The sequence below is a fragment of the Rhinoderma darwinii genome, chromosome 6 (genome assembly GCF_050947455.1).
Source record: "Rhinoderma darwinii isolate aRhiDar2 chromosome 6, aRhiDar2.hap1, whole genome shotgun sequence".
NCBI lineage: Eukaryota > Metazoa > Chordata > Amphibia > Anura > Rhinodermatidae > Rhinoderma > Rhinoderma darwinii.
This window is the reverse complement of record NC_134692.1, coordinates 95,008,008-95,024,550: the sequence shown is the minus strand read 5'-3', so window position 1 is coordinate 95,024,550 and position 16,543 is coordinate 95,008,008. Positions and strand designations below refer to the sequence as shown.

General features: G+C 45.3%; 1 protein-coding gene across 1 annotated transcript; it reads left to right on the top strand.

Moving 5' to 3' along the window:
• The first annotated feature begins 10,909 nt into the window (after positions 1-10,909).
• On the top strand, positions 10,910-14,469 carry LOC142656376 (hemoglobin subunit alpha-4-like). The gene is made up of 4 exons (XM_075831293.1): positions 10,910-11,004; positions 11,365-11,569; positions 11,876-11,951; positions 14,417-14,469. Exons 1-4 carry the CDS (start codon positions 10,910-10,912, stop codon positions 14,467-14,469), a joined length of 429 nt encoding a protein of 142 aa, XP_075687408.1.
• The last annotated feature ends 2,074 nt before the right edge of the window (positions 14,470-16,543 follow it).

Sequence of the window (16,543 nt, the reverse complement as noted above, 5' to 3'; positions counted from 1 at the left end):
ACGTTTTTCCATCGTCGCATTCCAAGAGCTATAACTTTTCTATTTTTCCGTCGACATAGCTGTATAAGGTCTTGTTTTTTGCGGGACAAGTTGTATTTTTTAATAGCACCATTTTGGGGTACATATTAGTTATTGATTAACTTTTATTAACTTTTTGGGGGGGGAATAGAAAAAAAACTGAAATTTCACCACTGTGTTTTGCGCCCTAAATCTACGCCGTTTACCGTGTGGTATAAATAACACAATAACTTTATTCAGCAGGGTTGTTACTATTGCAACGATACCAAATTTGTTTAGATTTTGTATGTTTTACTACTTTTACACAGTAAAAACGCTTTTTTTTTTTTTAAATTATTTGTTTTTGTGTCTCCATATTTGAAGAGCCATAACGTTTTCATTGTTCCGCCGATGCAGTTGTATGAGGGCTTTTTTTTTTTGCAGGATGACTTGTAGTTTTTATTGGTACCATTTTGGAGTAAATGCGACTTTTTGATCACTTTTTATCCCATTTTTTAAAGTCAGGATTCATAGAAAACAGCAATTTTTGCATGGTTTTTTATTTTATTTTATTATGACGTTCAATATCAATCTCACACACTCGAGAAGGGATGCCCCCAGTCCCCAGCTACCTCTGCCATCTGAGAGCAGGGAGATTTAACGGCTCCCTGCTATGTTTATTTATTCCTATGCACCGCTGTAAAAAGCTATTGCATCGGAATAAAGCCCATTAGTGGCCGCCATAAAAACACTATGGTGCGGTCACTAACGGGTTAAAGGGGTTTTCCACTTTCCAATAACAATTTACATAAACATTCTCATACACTTACCTTTTAAAAGATCTTGTTTTCTCCTGATCGCAACTTCGGTCACGTGACGCAGCACCATCGGAATCAAGACTTCCGATGACGTCCTGACCGTTCAGTGCTCTTCTCTTAATCTAGATGAATGCTTCTTCTAGCCCGGCTCACTGAACCGCATGTCATTAATGACATCTGTTCAGTGAGTTGTCCCAGACGACTAGCCATCATCAGGGCGCATGCACGGATCAAAGAATGTCTCTTTGAACCACACATGCTCAGCACAGTCGGTTTGATGTGGACTGAGATCCCGGTGCACAACATGCTGGGAGAGAACCATTGCATACTGGGAGCGGAGCAGGAAGCAGTCATAGAATAAAAAAGAAGGGATGTAATCAAAGTGCTGCGTGACAATAGGATAAGTTTTTAGGATAGAAAGGACTTGAAAAGGAAAAAAAAGGGGGGTTTATGTGGGGAAAATTAAGGCGGACGCGAATAAATAAAAAACATGGTCAGATCTCGAAAAACCCCTTTAAAGGTTACCTGCCATTACACTTATTTCCTAAGAAGCTTGCAGCATAAATTTGGAGAGTTTCCTAATGCACCTGGCAAGGCTCTGGTGCTCTCTTTCTTCAGTACGACCTACTCTGTTTCCTCATACACATACTTCTTCATACTGTATATAGCTGTATACGGCTCCTAAAGAAACTGAAAATGAATGAACTACATGTAGATCCCCTCTCCTCCCATAGTATCAATAACAGGCAGGTAACATTTGTACAAGAGTGTGTGTGGGAGAACAGATGAGCATATTATCCATATATGTAGTCTACACTTTTTCTGCCCATCTCTAACAATACACATATATATATATTTTTGCATATTGTCCCAATATCTTATATTCCATCAAGTAGTTGGCTACTGACAAAGAGGTACCTAGAGAGCAATAAACTTATTTTGTAGCATTATTGATTTACTATATATATTCTCTCACACTTTGTGTTATATTTTTACATCTACGTCCACTGTTGTTATTATAGTGGCCTTTCTCTTGTTACATCTGGTAGTCCTGTGGTAATGTTCTATATCACTTACAAACTTGTATGCGCTCCATATGTAAGTTCACCAACATGTGCAGTGACCTGTTGTTTATTTTCCTAAAATCCAGTGGAATTTCTTTCAACTTCGCAGGTGCGAAAATGAGCCCCTCATTGGTTGGGCAGTAGCGCAACTTGGTTGGAGCATTCTCCTGTCAATTAATCTATCCACAGAAGTGAAGGCAAGTCCTTCATTGATTGGGCAATAGTGCTGTGGGATTGGAGCATTCGCTCGTCAATCTCCTAATCTAAGAGTTTTTTGGTAGCATCAGTGTAGCTGATGTCACAAGTGAGGTAATAAATAGAAGACATTGTTGTGATCGCCGCCATTAGCCCCATTTTCCCCTGAGAATGCCACTGCGGTGGTGAAACATGTCGGGGGCGGGGGGGGTTGCTTGTTTTAAATTCAATGTGTCCTGTTAAACCTAAGTCCTTTGCAAAGCGAACTGCAGATGCTATTTTAGGTATCTCATACAGGCAGTGTGGCCATTGGAAGTGGTAGTTTGTCTCTGCACACAGATAGCACAGACTACTGAGTAATAACAGCATTGCCATACAGGGACTTTCAGTTTACAGTGCACATTTAATTTTCACTTGTATGCTTTATAGTCATTGATAAATAAAGTTACACGTTTAATACTATAGATGAGCGAACTTATGAAAAGTTCGGTTCGGCTGGTTCGCCGAATTTCATGAAAAAGTTCGATTCGGACCGAACTAGTTCTGACCGAACCTGTAATTCAAGAAAGCCCCTAAAAATCGTGTATAACACTGTTTAAAAGCCCTAGAAGCCCTGTATAAGACTCTTAGGTCACCCATGAGTGTATCCAAGTACTTTTGAGCCGTCTTTAAGGCAAAGTTAGTGTCAAAGTTACGCCAACATGTATGGCTATAGGAAAATGGATGGGACACGGTAATAACTAACAGAAACCACTGCACTTGTGCATGTTGTATGCTTAATGCATTGTTAAAAAAGGTACAAAAATTAACCATTTTTGGCGGCAGATACCTGCCAGCGTTCATCCATACATGGATGTAAAAGCAACAAGCAATGGCTTTTCACAAGCCCTCCAAAAATGTACCCTTTTTATTGGCAGATGCCTGCCGGGGTTCATCCATACAGATACATGGATGTAAAAGCAACAAGCAATGGCTTTTCACAAGCCCTCCAAAAATGTACCCTTTTTATTGGCAGATGCCTGCCGGGGTTCATCCATACATGGATGTAAAAGCAACAAGCAATGGCTTTTCACAAGCCCTCCAGGCCTGCTTGTAGCAGACGGCAGTGGAGGTGTATTGGTGGTAGTAGAGGTAGCCAACGGACAGCAAGGGTGGTGGTAGTAGTAGTAGCAGCACATTAAAACAGACTGGACAGTCACAGGACAAAGCCCTGTGGTGAGGCAGGACTCAGGCCTGCTTGTAGCAGACGGCAGTGGAGGTGTATTGGTGGTAGTAGAGGTAGCCAACGGACAGCAAGGGTGGTAGTAGTAGTAGCAGCACATTAAAAGACACTGGACAGTCACAGGACAAAGCCCTGTGGTGGGGCAGGCCTGCTTGTAGCAGACGGCACTGGGGGTGGATTGGTGGTAGAAGTAGTAGCAGCACAAACAGCGGCACATTAAAAAAAGAGTGGACAGGACAGAATCCCATAGTAGCAGGCGGCAGTAGCAAGCGGCAGCGGCAGCAGCAGCAGCAATGTCAGATCTAATCAGTGGCATCAGGCACAGGGGTTTTAAAATCCTCACCGATCCACGCTTGATTAATTTTCAGAAACGTGAGATTTTCCAACCTGTTGGCAGACAATCTTGTTCGCTTAGGGGTGACGAAGCCTCCTGCCGCGCTGAATACCCTCTCTGACACTACACCGGAGGGTGGACAAGACAGTACACCCATGGCAAACTGGGCCAGTTCTTGCCAATGATCCAATCTGCTGACCCAGAAGTCCATGGGGTCTGGGATCAGGATTTCTGACGGAGAAAGGGCACAGTCCAGGTACGAGTGAACCTGGTTGTTTAGGGGCTGGTGATGGTGAACATCCCTTTGATGACTACGATGTGTGTCAGGTCGGGGTATTGGATGTAAAAATGTTGTCATCATATTTTCCAAACTGAATTGGCTGCTGCTGCTGCCGCCCATTGCAGAGGTAGCTCTGCCAGAGGCGGTGGAACGATGAGACAGTGGGGAGCGGAGAGTGGCCCCCGGTCAGACATGCTTGCAGCAGGTGTTTGCCGTTTGAAAGCCGTGACAAGTTGGCTGCATAGCTTCTCTCGATAATAAGCCAATTTTGGCTCCCTCTCGGAAGGCGCAAAACACTCCCCCATTCTGGCTTTATACCGAGGGTCTAAAAGTGTGGCTATCCAGTACTCATCTCTTTGCTTCATGCTAACAATACGACAGTCAGCGCGCAAGTAACGAAGCATACAGCTCGCCATCCTGGCCAGCGTTTCAGAGGGCCCGGTTGGTTCCATCTCCGCCCCATACTGCCATGGTTGTCCATCATCAAGGTCGTCGTCAGACTCGTCTTCATCATCACTGTCATGTTGTGCGGCTGCCTCGTCCCCTATCCCTTCCTGTGATTCCATCTCCAAATCCAGCTCCTCTTCAGGTCCTGTTTCCTCATCCTCATCCTCATCCTCCTCCTCCTCCTCCTCCTCAACATCCATAGCCAGATGTGATCCTTCCTCCATCCTTTGCTGAATCATCGCTGTGAGCGTTTGCTCCATAATGAATATCAGCGGCATTAACATCGTTCATTCCGCTAGCGTCACGGCTCACAAATCGTATGGCCTCTTCAAAGGGCCTCAAAACGCGACATGCGTCTCTAACCAGCTGACAGTACCTGAGCTCGAAATTACACTGGCTCCAAACGCTGCCCGTCTGCTGAATCAGGAAATCATTCACGGCTTTCCGCTGTTCATACAGACGGTCCAACATGTGCAGGGTGGAATTCCAGCATGTTGGAACGTCGCAAATCAGGCTGTGTTCTGGGAGATTGTTTTGACGCTGCAAGTCCAGGAGGGCGTGCTTAAAAGCATACAAACTTCTAAAGCGAACGCAAACCCTCCTGGATATGGCCAGCACACCCTTCAAACCAACATATGACTTTAAGAAGCGTGTTATGACCAGATTGATCATATGTGCCATGCAAGGAGCGTGCGTCAGGTGACCTAGACGCAGTGCAGCCACAACGTTCTTCCCGTTATCAGAGACAACATTGCCCAGTGTGAGTTTCAGAGGAGACAGCCAGCGTGCGATTTTCTCCTTGATGCACAGCAGCAGCTCCTGCCCTGTGTGGCTTTTCTCGCCCAGGCTCAGCAGGTGTAAGACAGCGTTGTGGCGCTTCACCTTGCACCTCTGAAAAGAAAAGGGAGGAGGAGTGGAAGATACGCTGTGTCCTGTCGGGGACGGGAAGACCTCCATTGAGGAGGGCAAGGAGGAGGAGTAGGAAGAGGAGGATGGTAGGTGCCTGGTGTCCGGAGTTGAACCAAAAAGATACAAGCGTGGAGGTGGTAATGCCTGGCATTGCTGCGGTGGCGCATCGGACTGCAAAATATTGACCCAGTGGGCCGTGAAAGACATGTACTGTCCCTGCCCATAGTTGCTGCTCCACGTGTCGACGGTGGCATGTACCCTGCTGCACACGGATAATTGCAAGGACTTGCACAACTTTTCCTCCACTTGCTTGTGCAAGGCAGGGACAGCTGTCTTGGAGAGGTAATGGCGGCTAGGTATTCGCCACATAGGCTGAGCGCACGCCATCAATTGCTTGAAGCCGGCGGAGTCGATCAGGTGGTACGGCAGCGACTGCACCACCAACAACTTAGCTAGGTGTGAATTAAGCCGCACGACAAGTGGATGACTGGGTATATATTGTTGCTTATTGGACAACGATTCCGTAATGGATAACTGACGGGACGTAGGAGGAGAACTAGATGACAGTGATGATGATGACAACGAGATGGTGGATAAGGCCTGGCTACTACTTAGATGACAGGAACTTGGAGCAGCAGCAGCGGCAGAGGGGTCTTCATTAGATGTACATGATGGTGGGGCATGTCGATTGTCCCACATGGCCTTGTGATGCCACTCCATGTGTTTACGTAGAGCGGTAGTTCCTACATTGCTGCCCTGCCCACGCCTTACTTTCTGCTTGCAGATACGGCACTGTGCCATGTTTTCGTCCTCCGGGAAGGTACAGAAAAATTGCCACACGGCAGAGTACCGTAAAGAGGTAGTACCACGTCCACCACCACCACCACCTGAGCTTGCCCCTTGTCTGGCAGGCTTTTTTCAGGAGCCTACACCAGTAGCAGCAGTGTCGCCATCACCGGCTCCTGAGCTGACCCTACCGCTTCAACGTTTTGCAGATTGACTTCTGCCCCTACCTCGTCTTGGCTGTTTATCACTGCCAGTGCCGCCACTACTACCCTCCTCCTCTGACGCCGTCATCACCTCGTCACCTGGTTCCCACGTCCTGTCTAAAACAACATCATCATAGCCCTCCTCATCATCCCCGCCACTTCTGTCACTGTGTTGTGAATGTGATGTGACATCATGGCGGGCTCCATGCCCCCCCTCATTACTGCGTCTGCCACCACGGCTACCACCAACACCCCCACTACCACAGCTATGCATCTCGGACACCGCTTCCACCTCCACCACCGCCGCAACACACTCCGTTGGCTGACTCGCGGAAAACAAATCATCATCACTATGTTGTTCAGTATCTTCCTTCGCACCCGAGGAGATGTCTCTTAGGACTCTCAGGAAAGATGGCTTCCCGCTAGGAAGGGGGAGTGAAGACATAGATGATGGAATGGAAACGCTAGAAATACCCATATTACTACTGTCACTGTGCCAAGGAACTGTAGAGGATCTGGAATCCAACGAAACCTGGCTTGAAGCCAGATCATCAGAGTCAACGAAAACGAATGTTCGGACCGAAACCGGGTTCGGTTGTCCCGGTTCACTCATCTCTAACTATAAGCATTCAATAGGTACCTGGGAAACCAGGGCTAATCTACTTGCCTTTGGCAATATTGATGTGTTTTGTTTGTATTGCAGCCCACCAGCTACCTGGGTCTTCCATTTTGTGTTGTATATATAGATATGAGTTCGGTTCTGAAGCTATAACTATATAGCATATATTTATAATAACAAAATTGCAGGGCTGACAGAATTGTTTTCAGTTTATTGTATATTTAATAGCAACCTGTCTGGTACTTTTAACCTCTTGAACCGCCACCATGCAGTAATATATGACCTGACAATATTTCCAAACAGGCCCCTATATGTTTTTTTCAGATGTAGCAAAATCAACTTTTAAAACAGCGCACACTATATGCTAATTACTCATTAAAGGTTCATGGGGTGGTGCCGCTATCCTGAAGAGTCACATAGTCCTGCCTCCAAACCCGACTTTTCATGCTTGATTGACATCCCCCTGGTTTTTATACATCACTAGCAACCTCCTCCAACTTTCTCGGATGCACCATTGCCTTGCACTACTCGGGCATGCACCCTGCAGCGAGATGTACTCTGCCCGGCTTCATCGTTGCACCGTGCATGCCATGGGAGTACAAGGCAACGGCACATCCGCAAGAGTTGGAAGAGACTGATAGTGATGTAGAACAGCTATAGGGATGTCAATCAAAATCTGGGGGGCGCCATTTCAATTTTTACCTCAGGCAGCAGAAAAGCTACAATCGGCCCTGCTAGTGTAATATTCAAGTCTAAAAAAAAACTGCATGCTATAAACATAAACATACATTCCACATACAACGCACGTACACATACAGTCCAGATAAAGCACACATGCTCATTCCTTCAACATAAAGCTAAACTTCACAAACATATAAACCAGAAAAGACCAAAGTTGTTGTTTTTTTTTGTTTTGTTTTTTAGTTTTAACTGAACACAATAAACAGAAATATATTTATTTTTACATAAACATATAACATTTTTTTATAATTGGAAAGAGTCCTCAGATGAAGAGCCAGGAGCAGTAATGGTTGAAGGTTCCCCTCCGTGTCCTTGGTGTCTGTACATGTATTGGCCACTAAAGTAGTGGCTGGGGACACGTTGTGGAGTAAATTGTGGCTGGGAGCGTGGTTGATAACCACGATAGTGGGACGCAGTTGGCGGTGGTGGCGGTGCTTGCAGAAGCAACCTGCTCCAATAGAACACAATGGCATTACATAGTACCATTAGAGCAGTATTGGTCATGAAGACATCAATGAGGCCCCAGGATGGCCATTTGACACGGTAGTTGTCTTTCTACAGGCATACGTTGGAGGTGCTTTGCCACATTTCAGCAAAAGCTGTTTTCCAGCGTGTTCTCACTGCGCTTTTGCAGATGGACCAGGACCTGTGCATCTAGTTGATTTGCTGTGTCGGCTTTACGTTTATGTCGACTTTTTCCTGTTGGAATGCAGTCAACTTCTTACACAGCAGGCTGTCCTGTCTCTTGCTGTGGTGTTTCCTCACTGGTAGCTGATGATGGAGACTCTATAAATGTGATATCAGAGTCTTCCTCTCCAAGGTTATCTGTTGATATATGATTAAATTTTTTTTTTAAATAAAATTATAACAGCACACCTAGCAACATGACATTTGGTGATGGATGGATCTATGCTATGTACCTCAGGTATCTGGGGGACATAACATATCCCCATGCGTTAAAAATAAACACTAGCAACACACCTAGCAACATGACATTTGGTGACGGATGGAGCTATGCTATTTCCCTCAGGTACATAACATAACATGGGGGACATAACATATCGCTCTAAAATTAAATAAAAAAATGACAACATGATATACATACGGCCCAACCTCCATTACGTCGCTTAAGAAGCGCAGCTGCTGGGTGTACATATAGGGTTCTTGCTTTTTTGGCCATCCCCACTCTGGCCCATTGTCATTTAACTCCCTCCGATATTGGTCGCGGCACGTGTTCCAGTGCGACTTGGCATTGGATACTGTGAAAATAAGTGAGAAAATTTTAATTAATAATCATAAAAATTACATATATTGTAAAAGGGGGAGAAGCATTTGGGGGAGAGTGAACTTACCCATTTTTTGCTGATCATTCTTTGACACGACATTCCAATCTTCCGGGTGGAGTGCCATAAGCACCTCTATTCAAGCCCGCTCCTTCAGGATGGTGTCTTTATAGTCTTCTGACCATTTATTCCATGTCACTGGGTGTTCTTCAATCAATAAGATGAGGCTCTCCACTTGAAGTTTTGTAAGGGCCATTATAAAACTTCAGTCGTCTTCAGTCATCTTCAAAATATACAAAAGGATGTGGCCTGTAATCTGGGGAATCCCTTTGACATCGCATAGCAACGCTTCCATAATTACGGATGGCTACGGATGCACATCCGTAGCCGTCCATAATTACAGAAGTGCCCATAGACTTCTATTGAAAATTTCACAAGAAAAACAATGGTGTGCTTGGCTTTAACGTTACTTTATTCTTTCATGAGTTATTTACAAGTTTCTGACCACTTATAAAATGTGTTCAAAGTGCTGCCCATTGTGTTGGATTGTCAATGCAACCCTCTTCTCCCACTCTTCACACACTGATAGCAACATCGCAGAAGAAATGCCTCCCGATCTGACCCCCTTAGACTTTTATCTTTGGGGTCATCTGAAGGCAATTGTCTATGCTGTGAAGATACGAGATGTGCAGCAACTGAAACTACGGATACTGGAAGCCTGTGCTAGCATTTCTTCTGCGGTGTTGCTATCAGTGTGTGAAGAGTGGGAGAAGAGGGTTGCATTGACAATCCAACACAATGGGCATCACTTTGAACGCATTTTATAAGTGGTCAGAAACTTGTAAATAACTAATGAAAGAATAAAGTAACGTTAAAACCAAGCACACCATTGTTTTTCTTGTGAAATTCTCGATAAGTTTGATGTGTCACATGACCCTCTTCCCATTGAAAAAACTAAAGTTGGATACAAAATGGCCGACTTCAAAATGGCCACCATGGTCAACACCCAGCTTGAAAAGTTTCCCCCCTCCCATATACTAATGTGCCACAAACACACAAACAGGAAGTTAATATCACCAACCATTCCCATTTTATTTAGGTGTATCCATATAAATGGCCCACCCTGTATATATATATATATATATGTATGTATATTTATATATATATATATATATACACATATATATATATATATATATATAGATAGATAGATAGATATATACATATATATATACATACATACATATATATGTGTATATATACATATATATATGTGTATATATATATATACATATATATATATATATATATATATATATATATATATAATTCCAAGTATGTAGCTTAGTCTGTCTTATAGGATTTCCCCCTGAAATAAAAAAGAAATAAGTTTTTTTTATATATATAAAAAAATATATATATATATATATATATATATATATATATATATATAGCAAAACAGAAGCTCCAGCAGCACCGGAATAGCGATGTGGGTGCACGCCTATGAGAGCAGGCCAAGTTCCCAGTAATACAGCAATTCAAAAAAAGGCAGCACTCCCTAGTTCAAAGTGCTAAAGAGGGTACTTTATTGCCCCATGCGCGACGTTTCAGCTCCAAACACTAGAGCCTTTCTCAAGCAGAGAAAGGCTCTAGTGTTTGGAGCTGAAACGTCGAGCATGGGGCAATAAAGTACCCTCTTTATCACTTTGAACTACGGAGTGCTGCCTTTTTTTTAATTGCTATATATATATATATATATATATATATATATATATATATATATATATATATATAGCTAACTAAAACCCTTGTCCATAATTAACCTTAAGCAGCGATTACTGAATTAGATATGCACAGAACATGTGTCTGGGTGTAGGACCTAAGTGACCAACGGTCATTGACAAGTGTCCATTTCTGCTGATCCTTCCTCTATAAAATCTAAGTGAACTGGGACACAGCACAAACCTCCCAGATCTTAACCTGCATCTCACTTCAACCATACACAAGTAAGATGACTTTCTCTGACGCTGAGAAGGCTGCAATTGTGTCCATCTTGGGCAAAGCCTCTGGAAAAGTGAGCTCTCTTGGTGCTGAAGCTTTGGAAAGGTAATGATAAGTAATAAGTGTTGAGACCCCTGTACACTATGAGTAAAGTTTAGTAATTGTACGATGATTAAGCCATTCCCACAATGCAAAGGAATCCACATAATTCAGAATTTAGCATTAGAAATGAATAGAGTAGAAAATGAAATTTTACTTAAAAATTTAAACTGAGTGTAATGAAACATAGGAATAATAAGTTCTTCAAAGGTTTGGTAAATATATAAACTTATAATACATGTACTTTTCGAATGCAATATGAATAATTTTATAGTTATAACAATGTTTACGAATGAACTTTATTACGAATACATACACCCCAAATTTAACATGTGAAGCTTGATTTTTCTTTCTTTTTACTCTTAGAATGTTCCTGGGCTTCCCCCAGACAAAGACTTACTTCAACCACTTTGATCTGAGCCATGGATCTGCTGATATGCAGAGATATGGAGGCAAGGTCTTGGGTGCTCTGGCAGAGGCTGCCAAACATCTGGACAATTTAGAGGGATCCCTGTCCAAACTGAGTGACCTGCATGCATTCAACCTGAGAGTGGACCCAGGAAACTTCAATGTAAGACTCATAATCAAGTTCTACATTTTTAGAATTGTATCATTCTTATCACCACTCTTCTCTAGATGCTAGTCTATCACCCTTTAATGTTTTGTAGAGTTGCTAATTTTCTGTGGGAAATGTTTTATGGCCAATTTTGCAGATATGCGTATTATATGGACAATCATATATGATTTGGAACAAGCATTCTATTTTACAGTAATTGTTCAAATTGATATTTAAGGTTCTGCTGTACTAATATAAATGATCATGCACTTTAGCAGTGGAGATAGTAAGACAAATAAATGTACTGACTTTTTGTTACAGCTCCTGTCTCACTCCATCCAGGGTGTCCTGGCTTCTCACTTCTCTACTGACTTTGATGCCAACACCCATGCTGTATGTAAAGGATCTGCCAGGCACAGCTTCGGGGTTAACTCCCTTAATTAATCAGTCAGCACCTGAATCTACATCCCTGAGACTGACTCCAGCTTCCACCACTCAGGCTGGCAGGCTTAGGAGTGGGAGAGCCTATCGCAGCCTGGCCAGACTCAGCTAGCTCCCGCCCTCTGTCTATTTATACCTGCATTTCCTGTTCCTCCTTGCTTGTTATTCTTTTTCGTGTGGTTTCCTGGCCCAGCTACAGCTCCTTCTATTTTGTTCCTGCTCCATACAGACCCTGGCTTACTGACTACTCTTCTGCTTTTCGTTTGGTACCTCGCACACTCTTGGCTTGACTCGGCTCGTTCACCACTCTGGTTGCTCACGGTGTTGCCGTGGGCAACTGCCCCTTTCCCTTGCTTGTATTCCCTTGTATGTTTGTCGTGTTTGTCGTGCACTTACTGAGTGCAGGGACCGCCGCCCAGTTGTACCCCGTCGCCTAGGGCGGGTCGTTGCAAGTAGGCAGGAACAGAGTGGCGGGTAGATTAGGGCTCACTTGTCCGTTTCCCTACCCCCCGGTCATTACATAATAACAAGCCGTTTGTTCCCCTGCAATTCCGGCTAAGGGTACTTAGGGAAAATCATGACTCCGCACTATCTGGTCATCCAGGCATCCTGGGTACCAAACACCTCATTACCAGAAATTATTGGTGGCCTGGGTTGCCTAAAGACGTTAAGGCCTACGTCGCCGCTTGTGAGGTTTGTGCTAGGTCCAAGACTCCCAGGTCCCGACCAGCGGGCTTACTGCGTTCGTTGCCCATTCCCCAGAGACCTTGGACACATATCTCCATGGATTTTATCACCGATTTGCCTCCATCCCAAGGCAAGTCGGTGGTGTGGGTGGTGGTAGACCGCTTCAGTAAGATGTGCCACTTTGTGCCCCTCAAGAAACTACCCAACGCCAAGACGTTGGCTACCTTGTTTGTCAAACACATCCTGCGTCTCCATGGGGTCCCTGTCAATATTGTTTCGGACAGAGGGGTACAATTTGTTTCATTGTTTTGGAGAGCCTTCTGTATGAAGTTGGGGATTGATCTGTCCTTCTCCTCTGCCTTCCATCCTGAAACCAATGGTCAAATGGAGAGGACTAATCAATCTCTAGAACAATACTTAAGGTGTTTTGTCTCTGACTGTCAATATGATTGGGTCTCATTCATTCCCCTCACCGAATTTTCCCTTAATAACCGGGTCAGTAACTCGTCAGGGGTCTCTCCCTTTTTCTGTAATTTTGGGTTTAATCCACGGTTCTCCTCCGTTTCACCTGGTAGTTCCAACAATCCTGAGGTAGAGGTCGTTCATCGGGAACTGTGCACAGTCTGGGCCCAGGTTCAGAAGAACCTAGAGGCGTCCCAGAGCGTACAAAAAGTTCAGGCTGATAGAAAACGTTCTGCTAACCCCCTGTTTATGGTCGGGGATCTGGTGTGGTTGTCGTCTAGGAACTTGCGTCTCAAGGTTCCGTCCAAGAAGTTTGCTCCCCGGTTTATTGGGCCGTATAAGGTCATTGAGGTCCTCAATCCTGTCTCCTTCCGGCTGGAGTTACCCCCGTCTTTTCATATACACGACGTGTTTCATGCCTCCCTCCTTAAACGCTGCTCCCCGTCCTTGGCTCCCTCGAGGAGACCTCCTGTTCCCGTCCTCACCCCTGAGGGGGTGGAATTCGAGGTGGCCAGGATTGTGGACAGCAAGATGGTCCAAGGCTCCCTCCAGTACCTGGTCCATTGGAGAGGAGAGGACTTGGGTACCCGCCCGGGATGTTCACGCTGGGGTATTGGTCAGGAGGTTCCACCTGCGTTTCCCCAGTAAGCCAGGTCCACTTAGAAAGGGTCCGGTGGCCCCTCATAAAAGTGGGGGTACTGTAAAGGATCTGCCAGGCACAGCTTCGGGGTTAACTCCCTTAATTAATCAGTCAGCACCTGAATCTACATCCCTGAGACTGACTCCAGCTTCCACCACTCAGGCTGGCAGGCTTAGGAGTGGGAGAGCCTATCGCAGCCTGGCCAGACTCAGCTAGCTCCCGCCCTCTGTCTATTTATACCTGCATTTCCTGTTCCTCCATGCTTGTTATTCTTTTTCGTGTGGTTTCCTGGCCCAGCTACAGCTCCTTCTATTTTGTTCCTGCTCCATACAGACCCTGGCTTACTGACTACTCTTCTGCTCTTCGTTTGGTACCTCGCACACTCCTGGCTTGACTCGGCTCGTTCACCACTCTGGTTGCTCACGGTGTTGCCGTGGGCAACTGCCCCTTTCCCTTGCTTGTATTCCCTTGTATGTTTGTCGTGTTTGTCGTGCACTTACTGAGTGCAGGGACCGCCGCCCAGTTGTACCCCGTCGCCTAGGGCGGGTCGTTGCAAGTAGGCAGGGACAGAGTGGCGGGTAGATTAGGGCTCACTTGTCCGTTTCCCTACCCCCCCGGTCATTACACTGTACTTGACAAGTTCCTTGCTGTAGTGTCTCATATTCTCACCTCTAAATACCGATAAAGTTATCAATTACTTTACTATTGCGTCTAAATAAAATATTTTAATTAAAAATGAGTACTGTAATTGTATTGTTTTATTATTGAGAACAATAGATTCTATAAAGCACAACACTGAATACTCAAACCATGGGTTTACATAGAAGGCCCTCAAGGCACAGGTCATAATTTACTTTCCATTCTGGGACTGGTTTACAACACCACATTCAATCATCCTGGGGTAGGAGGGCCGTTAAAGGAGGGATGGGTAACTTCACAATTTGGCCTCTTGCTTCCTCATGCCAGGGGTGTCGCTAGCATTGGGCCTTCGGGGCCCAAGCCCCGGATTTTTGGGTGGGTCCCCAGGATCCCCTGCAACTGCCACATTCAGGTCGCAGCGGTCACAATTGTGACCTGGTCGCAGCGGTCGCCTGCACTGCATCTATACAGCTATAAATGTTACTATAGTAATTGAGGCCAATGTAATAACTTACACGGGCCCCTGTTACTATAATAACTACACATACTTACCCATCTACCTTTTGGAATTATTGACGTCTTCTTGCGTCATGACGTCACGACGCTGTGCGCCGCGGATGACGTCATGGCGCCAGATGGTGTCGAGACATCCGCTGCACCCGGAGCCGAAGAGGAGGGTATATGTATGTTACGGTCTGCTGGGGTCCTGTATCTATGCCTACCTTGTGGTAGGCTTAGATACAGGGTCTAACAGACCGCCTCACACATGGACCCTGTATCTAAGCTTACCACATCGTATTCTTAGATACATGTCGGATGTTTGATCCTGTCTGATGGGCAATGTATCTAAGCTTACCACATAGTAGGCTTAGATACAGGGCCCCAGCAGACGGTAATCTTATACAGTATAAGATTACTGTCTGCTGGGACCCTGTATCTAAGGCTACCTTGTGAATAAGGATTAGATACATGGTCTAATAGAGAGTATCACACATGGGCCCTGTGTCACGATCTGTGAGTAATGTGGACCCACTGGGCCGTACCGCCTTGACAGTATGGCAGATGGCCAACAGGATACAAGTCAAAGTCTATAGTTCGTATAGGTGTATACAGCACAACACGACTCCAACTCTACACAGCACTGGAGCAAGATAGAATGGTATAACGGGTACAGGTAGCAGGAACGGGAACACTGGAACTGGAAAACACTCAAGGGACCATTTGCAGAGACAGACACGGGTAGGTACAAACAATCCAGGAAGGGGCAGGGCTCTTCTTATAGTCCAGGGTGATCTGGGAGCAATCAGCTCAAATCTAAAACATGTGTGTGCTGTGGCTCATAAAGGCAGGGAATGTGCTCGAGCACACACCCTAGTGGTCACTGCAGGACAGGATGGTCGCATGTGCTGGCATCTCTGGGGAGGACGACGTCTGCAGAAAGATAGGAGTCTGCGGTCTGCAACCGCGGATGTTACAGTATCCCCCCTCTTATGCCCCCTCCTCTTGGGACCAGAGCGGGAGAGAAACCTCTTCAGGAGGGTAGTGGCATTGAGGTTCTCCTCCGGCTCCACGAACCTCTCTTCTGGACCAAACACCCTCCAATCCACGAAAATAAAAAGTTCTTCCTCCTACTCTCTTGGTGTCCAGGACTCCTTAACCTCGAATATATCCGATGAACCTCTGGGAGCAACTGCAGAACTAGGAATCTTGGTGTAGCAGTTTAGGACCACAGGCTTCAGGAGGGAGACATGGAAGGAGTTGGGGATCTTGAGGGTGGGAGGCAGCCGAAGCTTGTAGGAGACAGGGTTGAGCTGTTGCAAGATCTCGAAGGGTCCAAGGAACCTGGGAGAAAACTTGCATGACGACACCATCAGCCAAATATTTCTGGAGGACAGCCGGACCTTGGTACCCGGAAGAAACTGAGCCGGCTTTCTTCTTCTCGTATCTGCCTTTCGCTTCATGCGGTCGACTGTCTGCAGAATAGAGGACCGGATTTGCTGCCATATCTGTAGAAAGTCCCAGAATGCAAAGTCAGATGCAGGCACCTGGGACGAAGCAGACACAGGGTGATGAATACGTGGATATTAGCCGTAGACTATGAAGAATGGTGTAGAGGCGGT

Excerpts from the sequence above, each read along its gene's own strand:
- LOC142656376 (XM_075831293.1), top strand. The coding sequence starts at position 10,910 with ATGACTTTCTCTGACGCTGAGAAGGCTGCAATTGTGTCCATCTTGGGC. Across the intron at positions 11,570-11,875 it reads TGGACCCAGGAAACTTCAAT|CTCCTGTCTCACTCCATCCA; the intron begins GTAAGACTCATA and ends TTTTTGTTACAG. Across the intron at positions 11,952-14,416 it reads TGCCAACACCCATGCTGTAT|TTGACAAGTTCCTTGCTGTA; the intron begins GTAAAGGATCTG and ends ATTACACTGTAC.